This window comes from Podarcis gaigeae, assembly GCF_964106915.1.
Source record: "Podarcis gaigeae genome assembly, chromosome: 6".
Lineage (NCBI taxonomy): Eukaryota > Metazoa > Chordata > Lepidosauria > Squamata > Lacertidae > Podarcis > Podarcis gaigeae.
The window spans coordinates 52,807,642-52,831,537 of NC_139682.1; the positions used below are offsets into that span (position 1 = coordinate 52,807,642).

At 42.1% G+C, this 23,896-nt stretch overlaps 2 protein-coding genes across 6 annotated transcripts in view; both read left to right on the top strand.

The window, feature by feature from the left end:
- LOC310846215 (vitamin D3 hydroxylase-associated protein-like) overlaps positions 1-2,246 on the top strand; it is a 25,726-nt gene extending 23,480 nt beyond the window's left edge. Inside the window, exons 14-16 of one of the 2 annotated variants that reach the window (XR_014565201.1) lie at positions 351-496; positions 1,324-1,798; positions 1,846-2,246. Coding sequence is in view for 1 of the 2 variants with exons in the window: in XM_083742410.1 (XP_083598536.1) it covers positions 351-496; positions 1,324-1,458 (281 nt within the window). In the remaining variant the exon portion in view is untranslated. Of the gene's footprint in view, positions 1-350; positions 497-1,323 lie in introns of both variants that reach the window. The other variant, XM_083742410.1, reaches the window with a different exon arrangement.
- On the top strand, positions 1,470-23,422 carry LOC310846219 (vitamin D3 hydroxylase-associated protein-like). 4 transcript variants are annotated; one of them, XM_083742432.1, is made up of 17 exons: positions 1,470-1,701; positions 2,680-2,973; positions 4,977-5,243; positions 6,782-6,895; positions 7,944-8,087; positions 8,502-8,635; positions 10,098-10,304; positions 12,268-12,308; positions 12,836-12,960; positions 13,909-14,034; positions 15,234-15,331; positions 16,123-16,222; positions 17,471-17,514; positions 18,569-18,608; positions 20,382-20,490; positions 20,851-20,996; positions 22,883-23,422. In XM_083742432.1, exons 3-17 carry the CDS (start codon positions 5,034-5,036, stop codon positions 23,015-23,017), a joined length of 1,773 nt encoding a protein of 590 aa, XP_083598558.1. In that variant the 5' UTR covers positions 1,470-1,701; positions 2,680-2,973; positions 4,977-5,033; the 3' UTR covers positions 23,018-23,422. The 4 variants fall into 4 exon arrangements, 2 of the variants coding, with proteins under 2 accessions (XP_083598558.1, XP_083598557.1); XM_083742431.1 differs by lacking the exon at positions 1,470-1,701 and having other exon boundaries at positions 2,380-2,973; positions 22,883-23,052; positions 23,297-23,422; XR_014565202.1 differs by lacking the exons at positions 1,470-1,701; positions 20,382-20,490 and having other exon boundaries at positions 2,380-2,973; positions 22,883-23,005.
- Positions 23,423-23,896: the final 474 nt, after the last annotated feature.

Here is a 23,896-nt window from a genome sequence, read left to right on the forward strand (position 1 = left end):
AAGCCGAACCAGGAAAACCTAGTTCCTCTTGGGCTGATTCCATGGGTGTATGCATTGTTGATGTGGATGCATCTAGGCAAATATCTGAGAAAAGACTTGAGTCAATCAACACCTTTCTGAGGCTCCTTCCCCTGAACAGTTATGCGACAGTTCTTAAGGTTATTTTAGATTAGTTGATAAAGTAGCACAAGACAATCCAGCAGTGCTCTGCCATGTCAGGATCATTTTCTTTTTCCTTATTGTGTGTGCAGAGAAGTATGCACTGCACTCTTATTGCATTTGCATGTTGGTGTCATGAAACAAAGGTCTGGTACCACAAAATGAGAAGTATTGTGTGTTGTCTTTTCCAGTTGCTACCACTTACACCCATTTATACAACGTCTTGAATTTTCCGGCCGGAGTTGTCCCAGTTACTACAGTGACACAGGCAGATGAGGAAGAGCTGAAGCTTTACAAAGGGCATTATGGAGACCCCTGGGATAAGAGGATGAAGGAGGTCAGTCAATAGCAACCAAGGCAAGGACAGTCCCTAGCTGCTGCATCAAGCATAGGGAACCTGTGACACCCACCTACCCAGATGTTGTTGGACTGCAACTTCTATCCATCCTGTCTATTGGTCATGTTGGTTGGTGTAGAGACTGATTGGAGTTTCCTCAACCCCACCGCATGTCATTGGGGCTCTGTTTGCTATACAGAATTGTAGCAAATTGACCCTTCCTTGCTTCCCTCCTGAAATTAGAGAGGTTTTGTAGCTGGTTAACACCACCCATTAAATTGGAAAGCTGGAACTGCTTCACTAATATACCTTCATTGGCGGCTTCTGATTTGAGTACGATCTTAGTTATTGCCAGACAAAATTACTTTTTAAAAGTAACTTGTACAGCCTTATTCTAAGTGTGTTTATTTGGAATAGGTTCTAAACTGGTTAATGTCATTAAATTATTTCCTATAAGAGCATTTGACATCAAATCTCTGACCTGGGTAAAAAAAATCGCAACCATAAGGTCATAGAGTACAATTATTAGCAATATTCCAACACAAGTGACATGTGTAGGAATACATTTTTATAAACAAATGCATGGGATGCAGCTCCTAACCCAAAACACTAAACCCCCACAGTCATGTTGGAAATCTATTCTGAGCATTTCCATTATCCTGTTGAAAATAGGCCTCCTTATTGCCCAGTAGATCCTGAAAGTCTCAGTCAATTCAAAAGGGAGACATGCAGGGAGAAGTCTGAAAGCCACAAGCTCAAACTGGCTGCTTCCCTCAGTAATGAAATATGCTTTGTGATATCATGTTGCCTTTGTATCTCTCCTGCAGGCTGTCGAAGGCGCCATTGGGCTCCCCGTGGCTGTTCAGTGTGTGGCCCTGCCGTGGCAGGAGGAATTGTGTCTTCGGTTCATGAAGGAGGTAGAGAAAGTCTCCCATGAAAGGAGGGGCAGGAGGAAAATCTGATCCTGTCAGAAAGGAGCACTGCATCTGCTAAAAGATCTGCTTTGTTGACTACTTTGATGTACCGCTGCATGTGTACTGGACATTGCTTGGTCTGCTCAGTTACATTTTTATCAGTGTGTTCTAGAAAACAGTTTTGAAGAGGATGTCAGAATGTTAATATGTAACTTAGTGAGCAGTGAACCTTCAACGACGGTATGCAAAGAGGAATGCTTAAAAGATGCACACGCCCCCAATGTTCTATGAGTATATTTTGACTAGCCTCATGCCCCACTGTGGGTATTTTGGTTTCTTCTACTCCATTTGCTTTTAGACTTGGATAGTGCAATAGTGTACAGGGTGAGTCTTTTAAAAGAGGCCCCATGGAACATGTGTACTCTGTATCCACAGGGCCACTTTTAAAGGGCTCGCCCTGTACTTCTTGGTCTTCTGCAGAATTTGCCTCTTCATCCCTACAGGAAATTCCCTACAGGAAATATAAATCAATAATTTTGGCAGTGTTTCTCAGTCTACAAAGTTGCAACACAACTCTTATGTTTAAACATGTTATGAGCAAGTTAACATCTTGTCCAGTGGTGGGGTTTTTTAAGCAGAATTTTAACCTGGGTCTTCCATGTCTGTATCATCAACACCACACTTTAATTACTTAGATTTTATTGTACGTTGCTTTTTATTGTTTGTCTTTATTCTTGCATTAATATTTCATTTTTTAAAAAAATGTATACCATTGTGGAATCCATGGCTGAATGAAGGCACAGTAGAACATTTCAAAATAAAGAAGCAAAAAATGATTTTTTTTCTTTGACAATAACAAGCAGCCTGAGCGCTCCCATCTTACCATAACAAAGAATGACCAAACAAATACAAGTACAGCATAAAATTTCAGACTATACCTCTCCAATTTGCTATCACCCTCTTGGATACCTTCCCATCCCACTTCTGTCACAGCTCACTGGAGCATATTTGCTGACCCAATGGCAAATGGATTCTTAATATATAACAGATCAAATCAGAGTTCCTTTAAAAAAACACACCACTCCTGACATACACTGCAAGGGCTAATTCCTGCTTTGGGGAATGGTAGGCTATTAAGGCCTGGTCCCATCCCTCCTGTCCCCCCCATCAGCAGGCAGAAATGCAGCATATGGTTGTTTCCCTCTTACTGCATCTCTGAACTGGGAAAGCTTCAGCTGTTGAATTCCTCCTACCTTACGATGTTGTTAGAAATGGTGATCCTGTAGGATAGTCTGTACTATGTGAGTAGCCCCAGAACTATTCTGAGCCTGTGTCAAACAACAAGAACCTTGCACTGTAATTCCTCATGAATCAAATTACTGGATTTCTGCTATAAGAGTTGATTGAAACAAACACACATGTAGTGCTTCCTGGAGAAGGAAAAAGATCACTTGCTGAACCCCTACCCCATTGGCTGCATTCCCTGGAGCCACCCACTCCGAATGCTGAACAGCTTGGGCAATTCCTTAGCTTCAAGAAAAGAGAAGGAGATTAGAGGAGAAGGTAAGTGTGGCTTTTTTGTAAGGGAAGAAAATTAGAGAGTGTGAGAAAGACAAAGTGAGATTTAAGAATTTGACTTATGTGGTTGTGCATTTGGGCAAGAGTCTGGAAAACACATCTACTTGATACACATTTATGCAAGGAAAAGGGAGGGTAGTGTCGTTGGAAGAAGGAAGGTAGTGCGGTGTCTCCAGGAGTCCATAGGAAACTCCCTTATACTGAGTCAGATCATTGGTCCAGTATATTGATTGGCAGTGACTCTCTGGAATTTTAGAACCAATCTGGAAATGCTAAAGATTTAATGTTGAATCTACTGCATGCATAACATTGTTGTGCTGTTTCTTTCAATGTGCACATGCTGGGATCTTTCTCTCGTGTGTGCATAGGATGCTGACAATGTATGTATGTATGTATGTATGTATGTATGTATGTATGTCCAACTCTGCCCATATATGTCCAGAGCTAGGCAGGAGGTAGAAACTGGATGATTTCACTATTCCAGGATAGGGACCCTGAAGTCTTACACATGTTGTTGGTCTCCAGCTCCCATCAGCCTCAGAATGGTATGGTGGGCGTTGCAGCCCAGCAACATCGGGAGGGCCACAGGGTCCTCAACTTTGCACTATCCAGGCAGGAAAGCTAGGTTTATTTATTTTTTAAATGCATTAAAATCCTGTTTTTATTAAATTGGCACATGTAGTAATTAACTCCATAATATTTCACTGAGGAGAAAGCACCTAATTCTGTATGTATTTGGTGAGCCTGCCTTAGTTGTGTCCACTTTACAATTGGTAGGTACAGGGAAGTGAAACTGTAGGACCATGCCAAGCCCTCTGTATTCAGAGTCCTTAGCTTGTTCCACTGAAAGGAGGCATGAGTTACTGAAAAGGCTATCAGAGAATCTTTCCAGAGGGCCTCCAGGGGAGAGTTAAACTGTCTCCATCCTTATCTATCTACTTAAAATGTAGAAAAACATGCTTCCCTCCTATCACTATGTGGAACTCTAACCCAAATGAGGCATTTCCTTTTATTTTTAAAATTGCTTATTTTGAAAATGTTTTTTAAAAATTCATTACATTTCACCTAAATAGCATAGGTTGAGCATATGAAATATGCTCATAATGTGTGTGTTTGAGGCAAGAGGGATAGAGAGGTGGGAAGAAGGAAGAAACTTGCTTATTGTTGCATTCAGCCACACAGAATCACACCTGAAGTTCATACTTCCAAGTAGGGCATTAGGCAAAGTGAGGTGTCCGTCAGCAGCAGAGGCTAGCGGGGCAGCGGAAGCCTGCAGCCATTCTTGAATTCCCCAGCCATTTCCTTCTCTTGCCGCATGGCTTGTCCTGAGCCATCTAATCTTGCTTGCTGTCTCAGGTGCAAAGGAGGATTCGGCTCCATCCAGAGGCAGGTTTAGGGCATAGCTGTCAACTTTCAGATTTGAAAATAAGGGATCAGCAGCCTCACGTGTCCCAGGGACAGTCTATGGGATATCTAACAATCCGGGATAGCAGCGGGAAACGGGGCTGGAATAAGGGAATTTCCCGCAAAAAAGGTTGACAGCTATGGTTTAGTGGAGGGTGACTGTTTCACCCACACTGAGAGCCGAGCCAAGAGTGCACCACAGGGGTGCTTCAGCAATGACCCAAAGTCCACCACTGTGCCATCATCAATTTTGAATCATAGGGTTTAAACCTACGACCCTGAGGTTGAAAGTCTCATGCTCTACTGAAAGAACTATAGGGTTTGCCTGCTGGTGCAGCTGGCTTCTGTACATGGAATTGTGGGGGGTGGGTGTCATATTGTCCTTTGCCTCAGGGAGGAAAATGTCTTGGGTCGGTCCTGCTCTCCAAATTCATTGTCAGCATTCGCTTGAGGTGAAGGCTGTAAATGTGTTCCTGTGCATTTCGGGACATATGAAATTAACTGCAGCTAGTGGAGAACAGTGCATATAGAGTAGCTTGATGGAATTATTTGGCCTTCACGTTATTTTTGTGCTGTCTTTTCAGAACCCCACAAATACTGTCTGCTGATCTGACTCTAGAAAGTTGCAGAGTGCTTCCACTATGATCCACGAATGGTTGAAGCAGTCATGGCCTCAGGTTAAGATTGACATTCACATTGTCCTTGCTCTGACCAGCAGCACAGCTGCAGCTTTCTTGGCATTCAGATGGATGGGCCAGAACAGGATCAAAAAACAAATACAAGAGGCAAGAAGGAAGAGAGACCATGGCTTGGGTCAAATGGAAAAAGTTGTTCAGGAGTTTAAACAGCAGGTATACATCTCTTGGATATGTGTGTGATATTCCCACCGTAGACTTCTGTTATAGTGACACAGGTTGGAATAATTGTTTGACAAAGAAAAGAATTTCAGTGAACAATCACATTTTTAGTATGATCAGATTTGGATTGATGTTGTCTGGGAACAACTGAAATAGAAAGCCTGGTAAATGTTTGACATTAACAAAACTCTACAGAAGGAGTGGGCAACTCTTATTAGCCCAAAGACTTCATTCCCTACAGCAGTGTTTCTCAACTGGGGGGGGCAGGGATATGGCCCCTTGGGACCCCCCAGCAGGGCTGGATTTAAGTTTGATGAGGCCCACAGCTACTGGTCCAGCTGTCCTTTGTCAACAACAAATTGTCAGTGTTTTTTGTGTTGAATATATGCTATACAGTGGTACCTCGGGTTACACACGCTTGAGGTTACACACACCACTAACCCAGAAATAGTGCTTCAGGGTAAGAACTTTGCTTTGCTTCAGGATGAGAACAGAAATCGTGCTCTGGTGGCGCAGCAGCAGAAGGAGGCCCCATTAGCTAAAGTGGTGCTTCAGGTTAAGAACAGTTTCAGGTTAAGTACGGACCTCCGGAACGAATTAAGTACTTAACCCGAGGTGCCACTGTATTGTAATTTATGGTCCTAATAGGTATCTAAAGCCATTTGCACATGTTGCCATGCAGTCAGTCCATGCAGAATGTAGGCACCCTATATATAGAAATGAGCAAACCAGTGATATTTTGGCGAGCAGGCGGGGCCCATTACTTACATCATAGGAGCCTACATAAAACACTGTTGCTGTATGCATGTTTTATTTTATTTGTTTTTTATCTTATATTTTGGAAATGTACATCCAGTTTTTTCCCTTAAATTTTTTTGGGGACCCTCCAAGAGAGTGGGGCGCTAAGATATAGCTTGTTTAGCTTATACGTAAATCTGGCACTGCCCCCCCCCCCAGGATATCCCAAGCGGGCCACAAGTGAAATTATATAAGTTATATAATTATAAAAAATTTAAATAAAACATGTTTTGTTTAGAAACAAAATAGCTACCTTTCTACTGGACAGGGGACGAAAGAAATAAGGTTGGAAGGGGGCCACTGTCAGAAAAAGGTTGTGAAACACTGCCCTAGGGGCAACCTTCCAGAGACAACATGCCCAAGGCAGGCTGGGAGAAGCAGTTGGGGAGCAGACAAAGCAAGGGATATGATTCCTGCCTTTTTAGCAGTAGGTTGCACTCCAGCTATGCAAAACATCAAAAGCGTATATACCCCACTCCCCTGACATCTCTCCAGTCTTTATCCAGGCATGCATGCAGAAGTCATTGTCAAAGTTCAAGCACAGATGAGTGCCATGCAAGAGCGCTTGAGGAGACTGCTGCTCAGTGCCAGTGAGGGGTGTGGCCTTGGGAGAGGGGTGTGGCCTAAGGAGGAGGTGAGTTCTGAGGGCTGGATAGAGAGGTCCCAGGGCTCAGCTCCCCATCCCCTCTCCACATAGTCCATGAGAATTGCCATGCGGTATGCTGTCTCCACAGAATCCTGGGGTACAAGCCGCTCATGTCCTTTCTCTGCCTCTGGTAGAGCTAGTGGAGAAGCTGAAGGAAGGGTCCTTGTCTCCAGAAAGCGTCCTTTACACTTATATGGAAAAGGTGAGAAGACTTCACCATTTTGATACTTTTAAAATGTATTTGGCAGTATAGAAATATTTCAGATAAATCAATACATAGTTTATTTAATTGGTCCCTCTAGGACAAAAATGTCCATATTCACAGTAGCCAAAACATTTGGACATAGCCCTGTGCTATGCAATCAGAATTGTTTCAGTAAATTTGCACAAACTTGCTTTTCCTAATTTAGTTGAAATTCCCAACACCACCTCTTACAATTAGGAATACTTATTTAGGTCTTGGGCTCTTGGGTGTCTCAGTCTGCACTTTCAGGTCTAAAGCATAGTTTTGCCAGATCGGGATCACTTACTCTCTCTCTCCCTCTCTGGATTTCCCACAGTTAAGATCCATTACTCTTCAGTAAGTTGGGGGTTGTGGGAGCAACAAGAGTATGGTCAGGGCCAATCCAAGACAGTTTGCTGTCTGAGGTTGAGGAAAGAACGGCACTTTCCTCTTCCCTCTCAAATTTCATATACAGAAGCTAACTGGACCGGCAGCTGAACCTTAGTTACACCACTCACGGGACAGCTTTCTCCACTATTACTAAAGGCTGCAAGGTAGCTTAGAGTGAACGAGGCAGGCCACATGACATACCCAGCTCTGTTTTGAATCCTTGGTGTCACTCCCCACCTTCTGGCATCTGCTGCCCAAGGCTGCTGCCTCACTCTGCCTAATGGTAGAGCTGGTCCTGTGTAGGATTCAGTATTTTAATATTAATAGTGGTAATCTGTTGTTGGATGCATTCTTGTAGAATCAGAGTATGCAGTAGCTCATTTGTAAGAATCTATTGCTTCTTCCAGGCTAGTAAGCTTTTGTGTGGCCACAGACACACTATGTCCCCAGCCCCGCCAAAGGTATCTTGGTTGGAATGTCTGGCTTCCCCTGCACTCCTAGTTTTGCTTAGGGTTGATGTAGCAGAGAAGTTCATTTGGATTTAGATATTTGAAGAATGCAAAACACTGTATCAAAGGGACACATATCTATTACTAATTCATTCTCCACCATGTTTCCCTTGCTTTTCACTGAAAAGGCTTTAGCAGTTCACCAGGAGGTGAACTGCGTGCGCCATTTTATTCCAGAATGTGAGCAACATCTCCAGGAGCTGAAGAAACAGAAGGAAAGGGGCTTGCTGTATGGTGTGCCTGTCAGCATCAAGGACCACATTGCATATAAGGTGATTCCATTTCTCTGAGTCACAATGGTTATCTAGAGTTGGGTGCAGATGGACCAAAGTAGGACTACTAAACGCCTAGGGCAGCAAATCTGGGATTCATATAAGAAAGCTTTGTAAGATTATGGTTAGAACTTCAAAACAGAGCAGAACATAAAACTGTTGACCGTCCAGCTATTTGATATTGCAGCGTATACTGAGATGGCAGTGCAAAGTGTGTTATTATTAAGAATGCTTTCAAGTTGCACAGAATTCTTTGTTAGAATACCTAGCAGAAAATGCCCGTAAGCAGGTTATGGTGTTGGATAGTTATCAAAATACAGAGCTAGTTCAGAGTTTTGTTTTAGAACTGTTTCTCTAATAGTTTGAAAAACAGCCACAACCACCCAGGCATTTAACAAGCTCCTTTGCTTCTAGGGTCATTTATCAACATGTGGCTTGGTCCAGTCACTTGGTGCCTTGGCAGAAGAGGACAGTGTGCTGGTCGAGGTGTTAAAAAGACAGGGAGCAAATCCATTTGTAATCACCAATGTCCCACAATCCTTATTGAAGTAAGTTGCATATGCTTTTTTGTGTACTGGTGCAAGTCAACCTTGTGTACTGAATCAATTCACTCTGACTTTTTAACAAAATGAAATCATACATGTAAAAGTTTTTCACTGACTCAAAATGTCAGATCCTGAGGCACATTATTCATTACCAGTGATGGGTATGAGATAGGTTGATATGTACCATGTGAACACTGTGGGCACCCAGGCTGGCCATTCAATTCCCTCCAAGAGTGATGGAACATCATCAACTCCCATTGTTCCCTAGAAAGTCCCACAGTGCTGCCTGCTCTGGGTGGTGAGCAGCTGGAAGACTTCTGGAAATGGTAGCTTTTTAAAGGAGAAAGAGAAGATTAGCAAGCTGGAGGAAGTGTTGGACAATGCCAATGATTTGGTTTTGGCCACCAAGTGTAACGTGACCATCTTTTCAGATGGCGAATCTGTGTTTATTTTGTTCCTCCAGGAGTTTGCAGTCATCTTTGACACAAAGAGTGTAGATAGTAACAATGTTTGGGGTTTTTTAAATTGGGTTGTTGCTTTTGTTTTGATTTTATGTATTTGTTATTTTATGTGAACCGACCGCCCTGAGACCTTCAGGTATAGGGCAGTATAGAAATTAAATAAATAAACTGATGATGATGATGGTGATGTAAAACAGGGACAAGCCTTTGGCTCTGTATCTAGCATAGGTGAGAGGGATCTGGGTTGAAGGATCTTAAGATGCAGCAGGGCAACAGACATTCAGATGAAGCTGCATTGAGTGCTAGTCAGGTATCAGGTTGCACTGAGGCCTCTAGCGAAGAAAGACACATGGGTTACATTTAACTAATTTTTACTCAGAGTAGACCCATTGAGATTAATGACCATGACTAATTTAGGTTCCTTAATTTCCATGTGTCTCCTCTTCACAGTAAAAGTTAGTTGAATACAACCTATAATGGCCATTCCACTATCTTTGCAAAGTCTGCCGTTATTTGGATCTGTCAACCATTCTAGCACCTGGGTAACAGCCCTAGTAGCCTATTGTGAAATGTAGCTCTACAATGGAATGCATTCTTGGAAATTCCAGGCTAAATTAGTATTATGAGTATTTTTGCTCTTTCGAATATGGCCAGTACCACAGTTCTGTTGTTTGGGCATTAAAAAAATTGCCTAAATTCAAGGGTGGTATAACCTATTTCACTGTTTGAGTCTTCTGCGGCTCAAGGTGAGTGCCTCACCCTGCCTTGTCAGTGGGCCGGGCCTGCCTAAACTTGTTGCCAAGATATGGCTGCTTGTACCTGCCCTCTGTTTTCAGCCCATTATAGTCTGGTTGATGGCACATGTTCAATACAGGGTGATAGTATTTTGTATGCTACTTATCTGCAGTTCCATTGTGAGTTCAACAGGCATCTATTTTTAGCAAGTGCATTGATTGCCTTCTAACAAACAAATGGGTAACTGCTGTATTTCTACCGTCTTGTAGCTATGACTGCAGCAACTCTACTTTTGGCCAGACAGTGAATCCTTGTGATCATAAGAGAGGCCCTGGTGGATCATCTGGAGGGGAAGGTGCCCTAATAGCTGCAGGAGGGTCCATCTTGGGATTTGGATCAGATTTGGGTGGAAGTATCCGTCTACCCTCTAGCTTCTGTGGTCTTTGTGGGCTGAAGCCAACAGCAGGCAGACTGAGGTATGTACTGATAATATCGCCTACTGTGCAAATGAATGGCATTCGTTGCTACGAAGCATGAAAATTCTCTCTCATAATATAAATATTGGAGACCTCGTTGGGAAAGATGATGAATGACTTCCTGAGTAGCTCTCGAACTTCTTAGGGGAGTGATCTGCTTGATGGCACAGTTTAAAAAGCGTGGTAAACCATAGTTAATATTTATTGTGAACTTGAAGATGCTTCAAGAGTTGGTGGAGCTGGACCATGGTGAACCTTTCTTGGGCAGTTGCAGTGATCTTCATTCGAAGATTGTTCTGATGCCACAACTCTTATACCATCAACTCAGTCTTTTGATTATGTGGTGCAGTCTTAATTGTAGATATGGTCTGTGTTGCAAGATTGACATGGAAAGTTTTTGAGATTGCAAGATCCTTGCATCTTTCAGACCCCCATCTAAATGCAAAGCCTTTTCTGGCTACATAACTCAAAGATCATAATCTCTGTTCTCATCCTGGTGCTCTGAGGGTCTAAGCAAATTGGCATGTGCAGCCTTATCTCCCAAGGAATGTGGCTTTCCTTCAATCTAATGTTAAACAATCTCTTCTTTATCACTATTAGACATTGGAATTTGCTTTTCCTGATTCTGATAATCTTGCAAAACCATCTTTCCAAAAAGTCACTCATCCTTCTCCCATTCCCACAAATTATATTGATTACATTAAACAATAGCAGGACTAACAGTATACATGGCTATATTCACAAAATCTTTAGACAGTTTGCAACATAATATCTGACATAATAAGGTGTGTTATGTCCAAACTGGGGGTTATAGGATTTTTCCGTCCAAACAAACTTTGATGTTAAGCTAAGGTGTGTTTTGGCTTATCTGTTGTTGTTTGTGTAAGCAAAACACATAATTATCCCTGATTCGGATGCCATGCTAAGCCAGGAATCCTGGTTAAGCATGGTTTAAAGCCATAAAATTACTCCCATTTCTATCTGGTGTGGTTTTAGCATAGCAAATGTATGTGAATATTATGCTGATTGCAATACTCATCAGACTTGCCAGCCTCTCTCAAATCCCACAAATCCTTTCCCTTTAAAAAATATTTACTGTGCATAGTTCAGCTTATAGTATAATTGTTGTTGTTGTTCATTATTATTGATCACCTTACACACAAGCATCTCAAGGTGATGCACAATTTAAAAAAGCTTAAAACCAGTTAAAAGTTCAACAAAAACAACAACAACCCAGCAGATATATTTAAAAACTAAACACACATCCAGGGCAACAACCCATTTATGCAGCTGGGGAAGCTTGGCAAATGGACATTGATTTCGCCTATCTGAGTGTGAACTAATTGACTCAGCAGCCTACATAAAGACAATTTTCCATTATTTGCATAAATTTGCTGCTAAGAAAACTTCTTCTGATAAATTATTGTGTATATCCTTTCTTTCAGAAGGAAGGGCAGGATATAAATTCAATTAATAATTGGGGAAATCTATCTGATTCAGTGATAGTGAACTGATTTCATTTTTTCCCCTCATTGAAGAGGTTAGGTTCTGTTTCATTATTATTCTTGTATCTTTCTTGTCACAACTAACCACAGAATAAAACCTCAGATGGTTTCATCAGGTCGTGAGAGTTATTTATAGTCCAAAACATCTGGAAGGCACCAGCATGGGGAAAGTTGGTTTATGGCATTGCTTTTATGTCTGGTAAATAGCACCTTTGGGGCAAATAGCTGGGGGGCGATTTTCGACAGGAAACTAAGGCAGGGCCTTGATATGGCTTAGGGCTCCACAAATGCTTTTCTTTCAACAAAAGTAGCCAGTCTGAGCATGCAATGAACATAATGTGTTGTTTGGGTGGCCATCCTCCAAGAAGCTGGCAGTAGTTCTGGTGGCAGCAGAATTGTCCATGTATCAGATTTACATTTTTCCCAGCTGCATGTTCTGACATTTCTCTGTTCTACAGCAATTTAGGAGTAAGGGGCCCCATTGATGGAATACTCACAGGTAAAGGACCTCTTCCTTTTCTATCCAAATTCAGAAAGATCTGAAGGATCACTTTTGATTGAATGCAAAAAGTGCATGTATGTGCTATGGCAGATGATTATTGGGTGGGTGCTGTGGTTGAATATGTAGTTGAAAGACACCTTTCAATCACATTGGTGGGGTGAGGATATTATCTCCTCCAAGTGATGTATGTTGGGTAAAAATTAAACAGTGTCTGGCCCAGGTATCATTCCAGCTTGAAACTTATATTGTTTTTGACTAGCAAGTTAAAAGCGGAACCTGCTCTCACTTTCTCTCCCCACCATACTTCAGCTGGGTTCTTTACCCATTTATTTGGTGCAGTTGTATGTTCACTCATTCATTCACCCTTTGCCTTTAAAAAATGCAAACTTAAAAAAAAAATGTTTAGGGATTAAAATGCACTTCTGTCGTTCTGTTAGATGGTCATCATTCCATATCTGACAACCCCATATCCTATGGGTTGTGCATGATGTGCAACCATGTTCATCTTCTCTTTCAAATTGAAGTTCCAGGAACAGTGGGCCCAATGGCAAGGGATGTGGAAAGTCTAGCTCTGTGCATGAAGGCTCTCTTATGCGATGACATGTTCCAGCTGGACCCCTTCGTTCCACCTGTGTTTTTCAATGAAGAGGTACATAAAAGATTACATTGTGAATTGTTCAGTGTGTGGGAATGTTTGGGTGATATTTTAGAGAACCCCATTGCTCCTGTAGCTGTAGACACTGTTCCTGAATTTGGTAGCCATTGCCAGAGTCATTGTAGAAAGTGCCTTGGTAGCAACCCATGTTGCATTAGGAACTGTCTCCCCCTTTCCCTATTATTAATTTTACTCGTTCTGCATTAACTTGATTCCCTGCTTTGCTCTTTTGCTCCAAAACTTCTCCATACACTGAAAGTAAACAGCTCCATAATATAGTATTATTATCCTGCTCTTTCATACATTGAACAAATAATGGAGCTTTGCCCATGAGTGTTAAGCAAGCCCAAGCAATTTTATATAACAACTTTCAATTTAAAGGATATGCTCTGCTATAAATTTCAGTTCCTGATAACAATTAAGGGTTTGGTTTTTGTGTCCTTGAACTCTGAGAATACTTACTGCTTGTTGGGATAAAGCATAGAGAGAGGTGTGTGAGTGAGTGTAGAAACTACTCTACTGTGTACAGACATTGCTGTTCACATTAGTTACTCCTCCCACTTTTGACTTTGGTTCTGTACACCATTGGTATGTGGCCCTCAGAAGATTTCCCAGAAGGAAATGTGACATTAGGATGAAAAGGGTTCCCCATCCCTGGGCTGAAAAATGGTGAGTAGCCCATGATAACCCAATAAGCTTCATGGCGTCATGACTATTCTGAATCTCCCTAATCCCAAACCAACACTCTACTCTAGTGCTCTAGTTTAACTGTTTATGTGACTGCTGGTTTTGGTAGCAGCTCTGTGATCTTTGAGATATCTAGTTGAATGTACAGTACGAAAGCAATTTTCCCCTGCCACCAATTCTGATTTCCACAAATTGATTCCAAATCTATCTATCCATTGATGACATTTCCTGAAGGTTCTCTCTCTTCTCTCCTAGGTATACTCTAGTTCCACGCCACTTCGGATTGGCTATTATGACACTGATGGCTATTTTTTGCTCCCTCCCTGTATGAGGCGGGCTGTGCATGAAACCAAGAAGCTTCTCCAAGAAGCTGGCCATACGGTGTGTACCTTTGGGACTGTTGCCCTTTGCATTTATATAAGTAGCCAAGTACAAAGAAAGTTAATTTTAAGATGGTTGGCTCTACTTACACAGCACATTCAATCCAGTTCTGGAAGCAGTCTATAAATGGCTATTGTTAAGCGCTGAGGACAGAATTCTCAGCCTGCAGAATACAGTTTTATTGGAAGTTGGTACTTTGGAAAAATCTAAAAAAGGTCTTTGTCAGCTTCACGATGCCTTCCATTTTGGGGTAAATAGCGTTTCAGAGGTAATTAATTCCCTCCTGGCTCTCTACAGTACCGGTCCTAACTACACACATACTTGGATAGCTAATTGAGAAAGAAAGACCAAAAGAAATAGAAGACATTTAATGTAAATGCATTGTTACCCTAAGGAATGAATTCAGTTTGCATTTATTTATAGGTGGACTTAGCTAATTCTGCAGCAATACATAAACTGAAACACAGCCATCCTTGAAATTTGCACTTCTCTGAATCTTGCAGTGCAGTCCTCCAACCAAGTCATCATCCTGTTCTCACAGGGGCTAACCAGTTGCTTATAGGAAGCCCACATGCAGGACCCAAGCACAAGAACACCCTCCCCACTTGCAACTCCCAGAAACCAGTATTCAGAAGCACACTGCCTCAACAGTGGAGGGAGAACATAGGGAGAAATTGTGGCTGGTTGCCATTCATAGCCTTATTATCCATGAATTTGTCTAATCCAAGATGGTGGCCAACACTGCCTCCTGTGGAAGAGAATTCCATAGTTTAAATATGCCCTGTGCAAAATAAGTACTTTCCTTTGTCCGTCCTGAATCTTCCAACATTCAGCTTCATTGGACACACATGGGTTCTAGATTTAGGAGAGAGGAAGAAACTCTTTTCTCTACCACTTTCTTCACACCGTGCATAGTCTTCTACTGCTCTATGATGCTCCACCCTTAGTGGCAGGGGAAGGTGGTGGAGGTGGACTGCACACTACAAATTTGGCTCATAGGCTCCTGTATCTTGTATATCTTGGGGAGGAAAGATGTTCTGTGCATGTGTCTGCATTCCGAGCAGACAAACAGCAGATGGGGAAAGAATTAATCTTGACCTCTGTCTGGAGCAGAAAGTTGGGATGTGCTTGTGAAAGAAGACTTTGAGTCAATGAATTGGCACCTGATACTTGCTCAGTGACCAACCCTTTTTTTGCAGCTCGTTCCGTTCACCCCACCTTCAGTGGACTATGCCATAGATGAACTTTATATCAAAGGCCTTTTTGCTGATGGAGGCTCAACTCTGTTGGCTATGTTGTAAGTAACTGTGACTCTTAAACGGCATTACAAGAGAAGAGCAAAGAGGAGGACAAGAACCCTAATCAAATAATGCTGTCCAGGTATTCAAAGCATGGCTGGTTCAAGACATTTCACTGCCTGAGGGAGGAGCAGCCAATGATGTCACTTCCTGCCGCATAGTACGTCTCAACCTTCAGAGTCAAACTCTGAAGTAGTCAAATTAGCTCACTGTTCAACAGTATTGTGGAAAGGGACTTGCCAATTAATACTGCATTCTTAACATGGGAAACTTCCTTGAAATATCCTGTCAGATCAGATTAAAGGGTCATTGAACCCAGCATTCTGTTTTCATAGGAACTGGCCAAATGCCTCTGGGTAGCCCAAATGAAGAACATGAGGGTGATATCCCACTTCCACTGTTCCTCAGCAAGTTGTATTTTGTCTCTGAATGTGGAAGTTGCATTTAACCATCTGGACTAGTAGCAACTTGATAGTCCAGTCCTCCATGAATCTGTCTAACCCCCCTTTAATGCCATCTAACTGAATGGCTGTAGTCACCACATTCCAGGAGAGCAAATTTTGTATGTTAATCAAACGGCTATCTGACTTTTAGAAGACATCTGAAGGCAGCCCTGTTTAGGGAAGTTTTTAATGTTTGATGCTTTATCGTGTTGTTGTTGTTGTTGATGATGATGATGATGATTTTCATCATCATCATGCTGCAGTACATTTTTGTGAGAAATCAATGTTTTCTGTGTGAAAGAGAACTGGATTGCCCTATCTCACCTTCTTCCTCTGTTGCCTTCCAGTGAAAGAGATATAGTCGACCCATGCTTGAAACCCCAAGTGGCTCATCTTAGAATCCCAAAATTGGTGAGGAAAGTTTTGGCCAAGTTTGTCAAACCCTGGGTGAGTCTTGGACCTCTCTAGGTTTCATTTATATTACTAATCTCGTGCTGCTGCTGTTGCTGCTCCAGAGAGAAGTTTCAGAACAACATTTTGGAACAATGTTCTTATTATAAAATGTTGTGTGTAAAATGAGAAATGAGCTACAATGGGTGCGTCATTTATGTGCATTTCTCCCACTAGAGGTACCACAGAAGCTATTTAGAGTTGATGTATTCTGAGATATTGTAGGGCCCGACCATTTTACTTAGATTGGGGGTGGGGAAACTTTAGCCCACCAGTTGTTGCTGACCTACAATTCCCATCACCCTTAGCAACCATGGTCAATAGCTAGGAATGATGGGAGTTGTGGTTCAGCAACATCTGGAGGGCCAAAGACCTGGTTTAGGAGGCTATTCACTTTTAGGTGGTTATTTACTTTTGCAAACAAATTTTGTATTAATAATTAAATTATTATTATTAATAAATAATTGCTTTCTTCCATTATTATCTGGAACAATCACCGTGCCAACTCTTATCACTGTAGTTCAGGATATGGTGGTATTGAGGGGTGGGAAATATTGTAAAACTAAAGGGACAGAGGTTCTGATGGTAGGCACAAGAAAAGAAAGATAGCAGATTTGTCAATCTAGTACACAGGAGGAATCAAGAATTTAGCAGCTGGGACAGAAATAAGAATAGCAGATCTACCAAGTAACTGGCTGTTAAGACTCTGTTCCAACTGCAGTTTTGAAATGAAGGGAAGTCCAGGTGGACACCTGGTTTGTTCATCCCAGGCCAGATATCGCTAGTTCTATCCTCCATCGTGCTTAGTTTAGGAGGTGGTAGACCTTCTGTTGGAGCCAGATAGCCTATAGAAATCTGTAGCACTGGTAGACGGGACTCCAATGGCCCATGAGCAAGAGTAACTTCTGGCTAGTATATTTGCATATATTAAAGTTGATCCAGAAAGAAAGATTTCTAATGTCATCAGTTTCCAAGATTAGAGATAGTACTTTTGGGATCCCCCCCAAAAACAATATATATATATATATATATATATATATATATATATATATATATATATATATATTTGCTTTCGTAGATTTTCACGGGTACAGGAATGCAGGTTTTGGTGTCCTCGGGTGTCTTCCCGTGTAAAAGTTGGGGTGTCTAGGCGACGTTTCGACGAGGTCTCACTCGTCATCATATATATATGAAGGGGGGGGGAGTCTACTAGTCCTAATGGATCCAGTTTTGTTTACATTCTAGTTTCCAAGACTGGCCAGCCATCTCAATGCACTGTGTGGAGTAAGGTAAGAGGTGCAATAGATTCTGACAAACATACATAAATGAGGCCTGCACACGATGTAAGGGATGGTGCCTTACATAAGATGGGGGCGGGGAGGTTGATTTCCCCAACCTCCTTCTGAACTAGATTTCCTGCTGCTGTAGTTAACTCAAAGTCTTATCAGTATTGTGCAACCTTGAGCTAGTATGACTTCAGATTCAGCAGCACTTGCTTGTGGTATTCCAGGAATGAACATTGCCAGATAACACTGTGAAAATCAGGAACCCTTTGGAGCTGGATGTGAGGTCTGAAAATAAAAGGCATTTGTTATGTTAAATAGAACTTTGATGCTCTAGAATGTGGGATAATGATAATCTGTACAATAAGGATGTCTTGGCTAGCCCCAAACTTGTCTTGTCTAGGTACTTATGATCTTGCTCATGTCAGCATCGCCCTTGAGCCAGTGCACCAACTGGACTCATGCACCTCAACCCCGACTGGGCTAGGCGAGCTGGGTAGCACTGCCAGAGACCACCTTTCTCACAGGAACAGGTCACAGTGCTGTGGACTCACAGCTTAGAGCTGAGAGCACCGGATTCACTGTCTCAATAATACAGTCGTTGCGCAGCAGAGTTTTGCAGAGTCTTGCAGAGTATAAACCACTCGGAGAGCAGCTCTGTAGAATATCTTCCTTTTATTCTATAACTACAACTATGATACAAAACTATATACAGAGCTGAATATTCTAAGCATAAATCAATGCTACACTGAGAGTCTGCAGCTGCTCTTAGCAGCAACCTTATCTCTAGACACGATCTCTAACACTCTCTCTCTCTCCGATACACTGACTGACTGACTCACACACACACACACACAGATGTGGTGCTGGGGCAGAATAAGTAGATAGCAGAACACGCCTCCTCCTCTCTGGAGAGTCAGCAGAGACCATCAGGAGATCATTAGGAGATTCTTGGGTATGGGAGGGGTGAAATCTCCTCAGCTCATGCTTATGATCTTGCAGTGACAGTTTTCTGTCATTTTAATATTATCAGCTGTTTATTATGTCTTGCATGTTTCAGGTCTGTGAATTGTCTGTGGGAGCTGAATGACAAAGTGATGGTAACATTTTTAAAAAAATTTTGGTGGTGGTGGTGGTGGTGGGAGGACAGATAAAAAGCAAAGCTTAATCTGGGCTGAGAAATCAGTTTTAATACAGAAACTGTCCTATATAAATTTCACTCCAAGGGTTGCAACCAGTTTTAAGAGTAGTGCCCACATCTCTGTGAATATATTATTGCATACCACCCCAATCTTAATGCAGTTCAAGATTCCAGGGGCTCCAGGTGTGCTTACCCAGGGTTTGTGTTTCCTTTAGGAATGAGGCACAGCGGAGACGGGGGTGTCTTTATGATATATGGTTTAGTTACACATATATACAACTTGAGCCTACAATGGAGGGTTCACAGCACTAACACCCAAAAGGGCCTCTCATAGCTGCAGCCTTGGATTCAAACAGAAATCAGCCTTCAGCTTGCTCTCTTTTCCAGCCTGCAACCTTTCTTCCCCTAGGTCACATCATAGTCAACCCTAAAGCTCTACTTCAGACACTGGCTTTGTCTTCTGACACTGAGTTGAGAAAGGGGTCCCACCCATTTGCCATCTGGCAAGCCGGTCCTCTCAATCCTCCAGAGAAGTTGGCATCTCTGTGTTCTCCTTATATGTTGTTGCAATTAACAATTGCAACACTTTGGAGACACTCTGTCTGGCTTTCTGAGAGACTGTTTTGAGCTACATGTTTTTAATGTTTAACAGACAATTGTATTTTAATATTTTGTTGGAAGCCACCCAGAATGGTTGGGGAAACCCAGCCAGATGGGCAGGGTACAAATTACAGGATCAGGTTCAAGGTGCTGGTTTTAACCTTTAAAACCCTATACGGCCTAGGACCCTCGTACCTACGGGACCGCTTCTCCTGGTATGCCCCACAGAGAAATTTACGGTCTGCAAATAAAAACATCCTAAAGATCCCAGGCCACAGAGAGGTTAGGCTGGCCTCAACTAGAGCCAGGGCTTTCTCGGCCGCGGCTCCAATCTGGTGGAACGCTCTGTCACAAGAGACTAGGGCTCTGCGGGACCTGTCATCTTTCCGCAGGGCCTGCAAGACAGAGCTGTTCCACCAGGCCTTTGGTCAGGGCGCAGCCTGACCCCCTCCTCTGGCAACCTACACAGAATTTTGCTTGATGGTTGCCATTAATTTGATTTTAATTAATTTTATAATGAATGTTTTTAGAATGTTGAACTATTTTGACTGTTGTTAGCCGCCCTGAGCCCAGCTTCGGCTGGGGAGGGCGGGATATAAATAAAATTTATTATTATTATTATTATTATTATTATTATTACTACTACTACTACTGCTACAGATCTATCTATACACATCTCTACAAATCAATTTGTGACAAGCCAATCAGACTGGTAGTATTTTGCACCTGCTTCAACCCAATTTGGACAGGATGCAAATCGGGCCAAATAGGTTCAGAATTCAGTCAAATCTGGTTCACAGACCTACATCTAATCAGGGTTTAAATTTGCACTTTAGCAACCCAGCAGGTTGGGAGGGAGTATGACCTGTAAAATTTTAAATGACCAAGGCCCAAGGTACCCGAGAGACTCTTACAGACACCTCCCTCTTACAGCTGCACCCAAACTAATTCACTTTCAATAGAGATATTGTATGGAGCTTAATGGATATATCTATGCATTGGAGAAATGTCACTTGAAATAAGGTGGATTATGCTGGCAGTATTGTTCTCAACAGGTAACAACCCCTGCAGTTTCCAGACTCTTTCTAACTGCTCACCTAAACTCTAACTTGCTCTTGCACTGCACATTCAGGCTTATCGTAAAATGTTTGTTGACCAGTGGAAGAAAAGCAAGCTTGATGTTGTCCTCTGTCCAGTTCTGGGACCTGCCTTTAATCTTAGATATCCCTCAAAACTATTGGGTAAGCCTCATTATTCACAGAGTATGTATGTATATCACTTTTTAAAAAAATAATTATGAAGATTATTGAATATCTGTCAAGAAATAGGACCATTCTGAAATAGGACTGGACTTGCAGTAAGGCCCAGAATCTGTTTTTGCCATTCTCCATTATAAGCCAAATGGAGAAATAGAGGCACTGAGGTAGTGCAGCTATTCCTGATTTTCTGGGATGGGTCTGTAAACTGGGCCTCGTTTTCACTAATGTGGCTAACCTGTTACCACTTCAGGCTGTAGGTCGGAGATAGTTTTCTCTCTGTGTATGTGTCATTAATTCTTGGATTCCATCAGACCGCTTCTTCTGCGTATTCTTTTCCCCCAGCTGCCATCTCATATACCATGCTGTACAATCTTTTGAACTTTCCTGCTGGAGTTGTGCCAGTCACTACCGTTACAGAGGCTGATGAAGAGGAGCTGGGACAGCACCGAGGACACTTTGGTGACCCCTGGGATAAGAGCCTGAAAGAGGTCTGTCTGGATCTAAGCGGTTCAAATACATTGACTACTTCTTGGCTATGGACTGATATATATATATATTATTTTGAAGCTGATGAATTGTAAATTTTGGATGACATTCTACTACTAGTAATAACACATTTACTATATTCATTAGTCACATGTTGCGGCTGTATCTGAGGAGATTATTCTGTATTGCAACACAGGGGTTTGGATTTAAGCAATGTCTGAGCTGAACATTTCAAGTTCAGTGGCTTTCAAAACTTGGATTTTTATGTCAAACTGTATGATCCCACAATGTGGCATTTGATTTCAGAATCGAACTTTGACATCAACACCTGAAATTGTCTATTGCATAAATCAGTTAAGATGATATAACATATAAATTTACTAAATAAATACTATTGCAAGTCATCTATCAAAACTGTCCAATACTAACTGCTGTAAGGGCATGAATGATGCAATGCCATCATCATGTTCAGCTTTTTCATATCCTTCACAAGCAACATCCAATGATGTGGAATGGAAATGGAGAAACACGGAGCATGATGATGACATGCCCCACATATGCTGCAACTAAACAGTTACAGGAGATGTGGATTTGGGGTGGCCATGCATTTAAGGTAATGTTGCTTGGACCTCGGTTGTTAAATGGTGACTGCTACATGTCGCTTTGAAATACTGACTAGTACTGCATGTCACCTGTGAAATACTGCCACACGTTTATTACTACTGCACAATCATTGGCTGTCAGATGATGTTGCCAAACAGCAAATGTATATACCCAGAGGATATTTGGAGAAGGAACAATTGCAAAAGGACATTCATTATACAGTCGTACCTTGGAAGTTGAACAGAATACGTTCTGGAAGTCCGTTTGACTTCCGAAATGTTTGACTTCCAAAGCACAGCTTCTGATTGGCTGCAGGAAGTTCCTGCAGCCAACTGGAAGCTGTGGAAGCCCCGGTGGACATTCAGCTTCCAAAAGAACATTTGAAAACCAGAACAATCACTTCCAGTTTTTTATTGTGTGGGAGCCAGAATGTTCGACTCCCAAGGCATTTGGGATCCGAGGTACAACTGTATAATGTTTTGATGCAAAATTGTTTCAACTTTAGGTGAAATACTGTACATGAGAAATAGAGAATCATAGCAACATTTCTCTGATCCCAACTGACTGCTTCTGTCCTCTTTCTTTAAGGAAGGAAGAGTTTATGACAGGAGACTTGAGACAAGAGTTGCAGGTCTAACAGCGGCAACATTCAGGACTGTGTTCATTTTGTAACAGGAAGGGGGGTCAAATTACAACATTTTTAGGCAAATAATGCAATCCTTAAAACTTGTTCATTGCATATTAAGTGACCATCAGGGCACAAATGGTTGTCTGAATCCATCTTTAAGCAAAAGACAGGGGATAGCAGCACTGGTGAATTATTTGGCTAACAGCCCAGCTTACCCTGAACCTTGACTACAGACCAACTTACCCTGAATATTGACTACAGTTCAATGTCAGAGAGCTGTCCTGATGTTCCCTGTCCATGCAGACACACAATAGCAGCTTTTTAAAAATGTCTTTTGGCCAATAGCCCCCAAGGCAGCAGAAAGAGAGAGAGAGAGAGAGAGAGAGAGAGAGAGAGAGAGAGAGAGAGAGAGAGAGATCAGGAGTCTACCGTTTGATAGATGGGCAAAGCTTGATGATTGACCTCAGCTTGTCTTCAGAGGGTGAAGTCTGTGACTGTAAGTTTTCTGCCTTATTATGCATGCTTACTTGGAAGTAAGCCCTACTGAAGTCAGTGGGATTTACTTCAGAGGAAACAGGCCTGTGCATCACTCTAGAAAGTTTGAGACCCAGAACCTAAGCATTCCCAGTAACTCTGCTCTTTGAACATCTCTTGCAGGCTGTGAAAGGTGCTGTGGGGCTCCCTGTGGCAGTTCAGTGTGTGGCCTTACCATGGCAGGATGAATTATGCCTTCGTTTCATGAAAGAGGTGGAGATGCTGTCCCACCAAAGGAGCCTGGAGAAAGCCATTTGAGCCCTAACACAGAAGATCATTAGCCTCTAAAGAAGGTAGTTGTCTCAGGGAAGCAATCTGGACTATCAAGAAAACATACATTTGGTTCCAGCATTTCCTTTGAATTACATTTTTTCCTGACCTTCTGCAACTGACTGAAGAGAGATCAGTAGTAGGCTGACTTGATTAGCTGCATACTGCTTTTGTATTCTGTCCATTCACAGGGTATACGTTTATCCAGTATCTAATATTATTTCCCCTCTCTTTTTACCATCACCTTCTCTCTACAAATGAACACAGGAAGTCGCCTTATACTGGGGCAGATAATCAGTCCATCTAGCTCAGTCTTGTCTACCGCAGGGGTTCTCAACCTTTAAGAGAATGTGGACTCCTTTCAAACCTCAATTTTTTGTGCCTTCTCCCATGCTAATCATTGTAATCAAAACAAAATTTTTTTTTCCTTCCAGTAGCACCTTAAAGACCAACTAAGTTAGTTCTTGGTATGAGCTTTCGTGTGCATGCACACTTCTTCAGATACACTGAAACAGAAGTTTCCAGACCCTTCTATATAGGGAGAAGGTGGGGAGGGGTATTACTCAGAAGGGTGGTGGGAATGGGTGATTGGCAGATAGCTGTGATGAGCCTGTTGACGACTCTTAACGACTGCAATAGGTCTTACAGGAAAAAGCAAGGGGTGAGAAGGTGAAAATGGCTTTGTCATGTATAATGAGATAAGAATCCAAGGTCTTTGTTCAGACCAGGTGTCTCCATGGTTTTAAGTTTGGTGATAAGTTGCAATTCAGCAGCTTCTCTTACACTGAATATACAAGAAAACTATGCCACTGAATATGCAAGAAAACTATGCAACACTTTCTCTTCCATCAACCTCACCAAGAAACT

Bases quoted from the DNA above. Each gene is read 5' to 3' on its own strand.
- LOC310846219 (XM_083742432.1), top strand. From the start codon at position 5,034: ATGATCCACGAATGGTTGAAGCAGTCATGGCCTCAGGTTAAGATTGAC. The intron at 12,309-12,835 runs GTAAAGGACCTC...TTCAAATTGAAG, and splicing joins CATTGATGGAATACTCACAG to TTCCAGGAACAGTGGGCCCA. The intron at 15,332-16,122 runs GTAAGTAACTGT...GTTGCCTTCCAG, and splicing joins TCAACTCTGTTGGCTATGTT to TGAAAGAGATATAGTCGACC.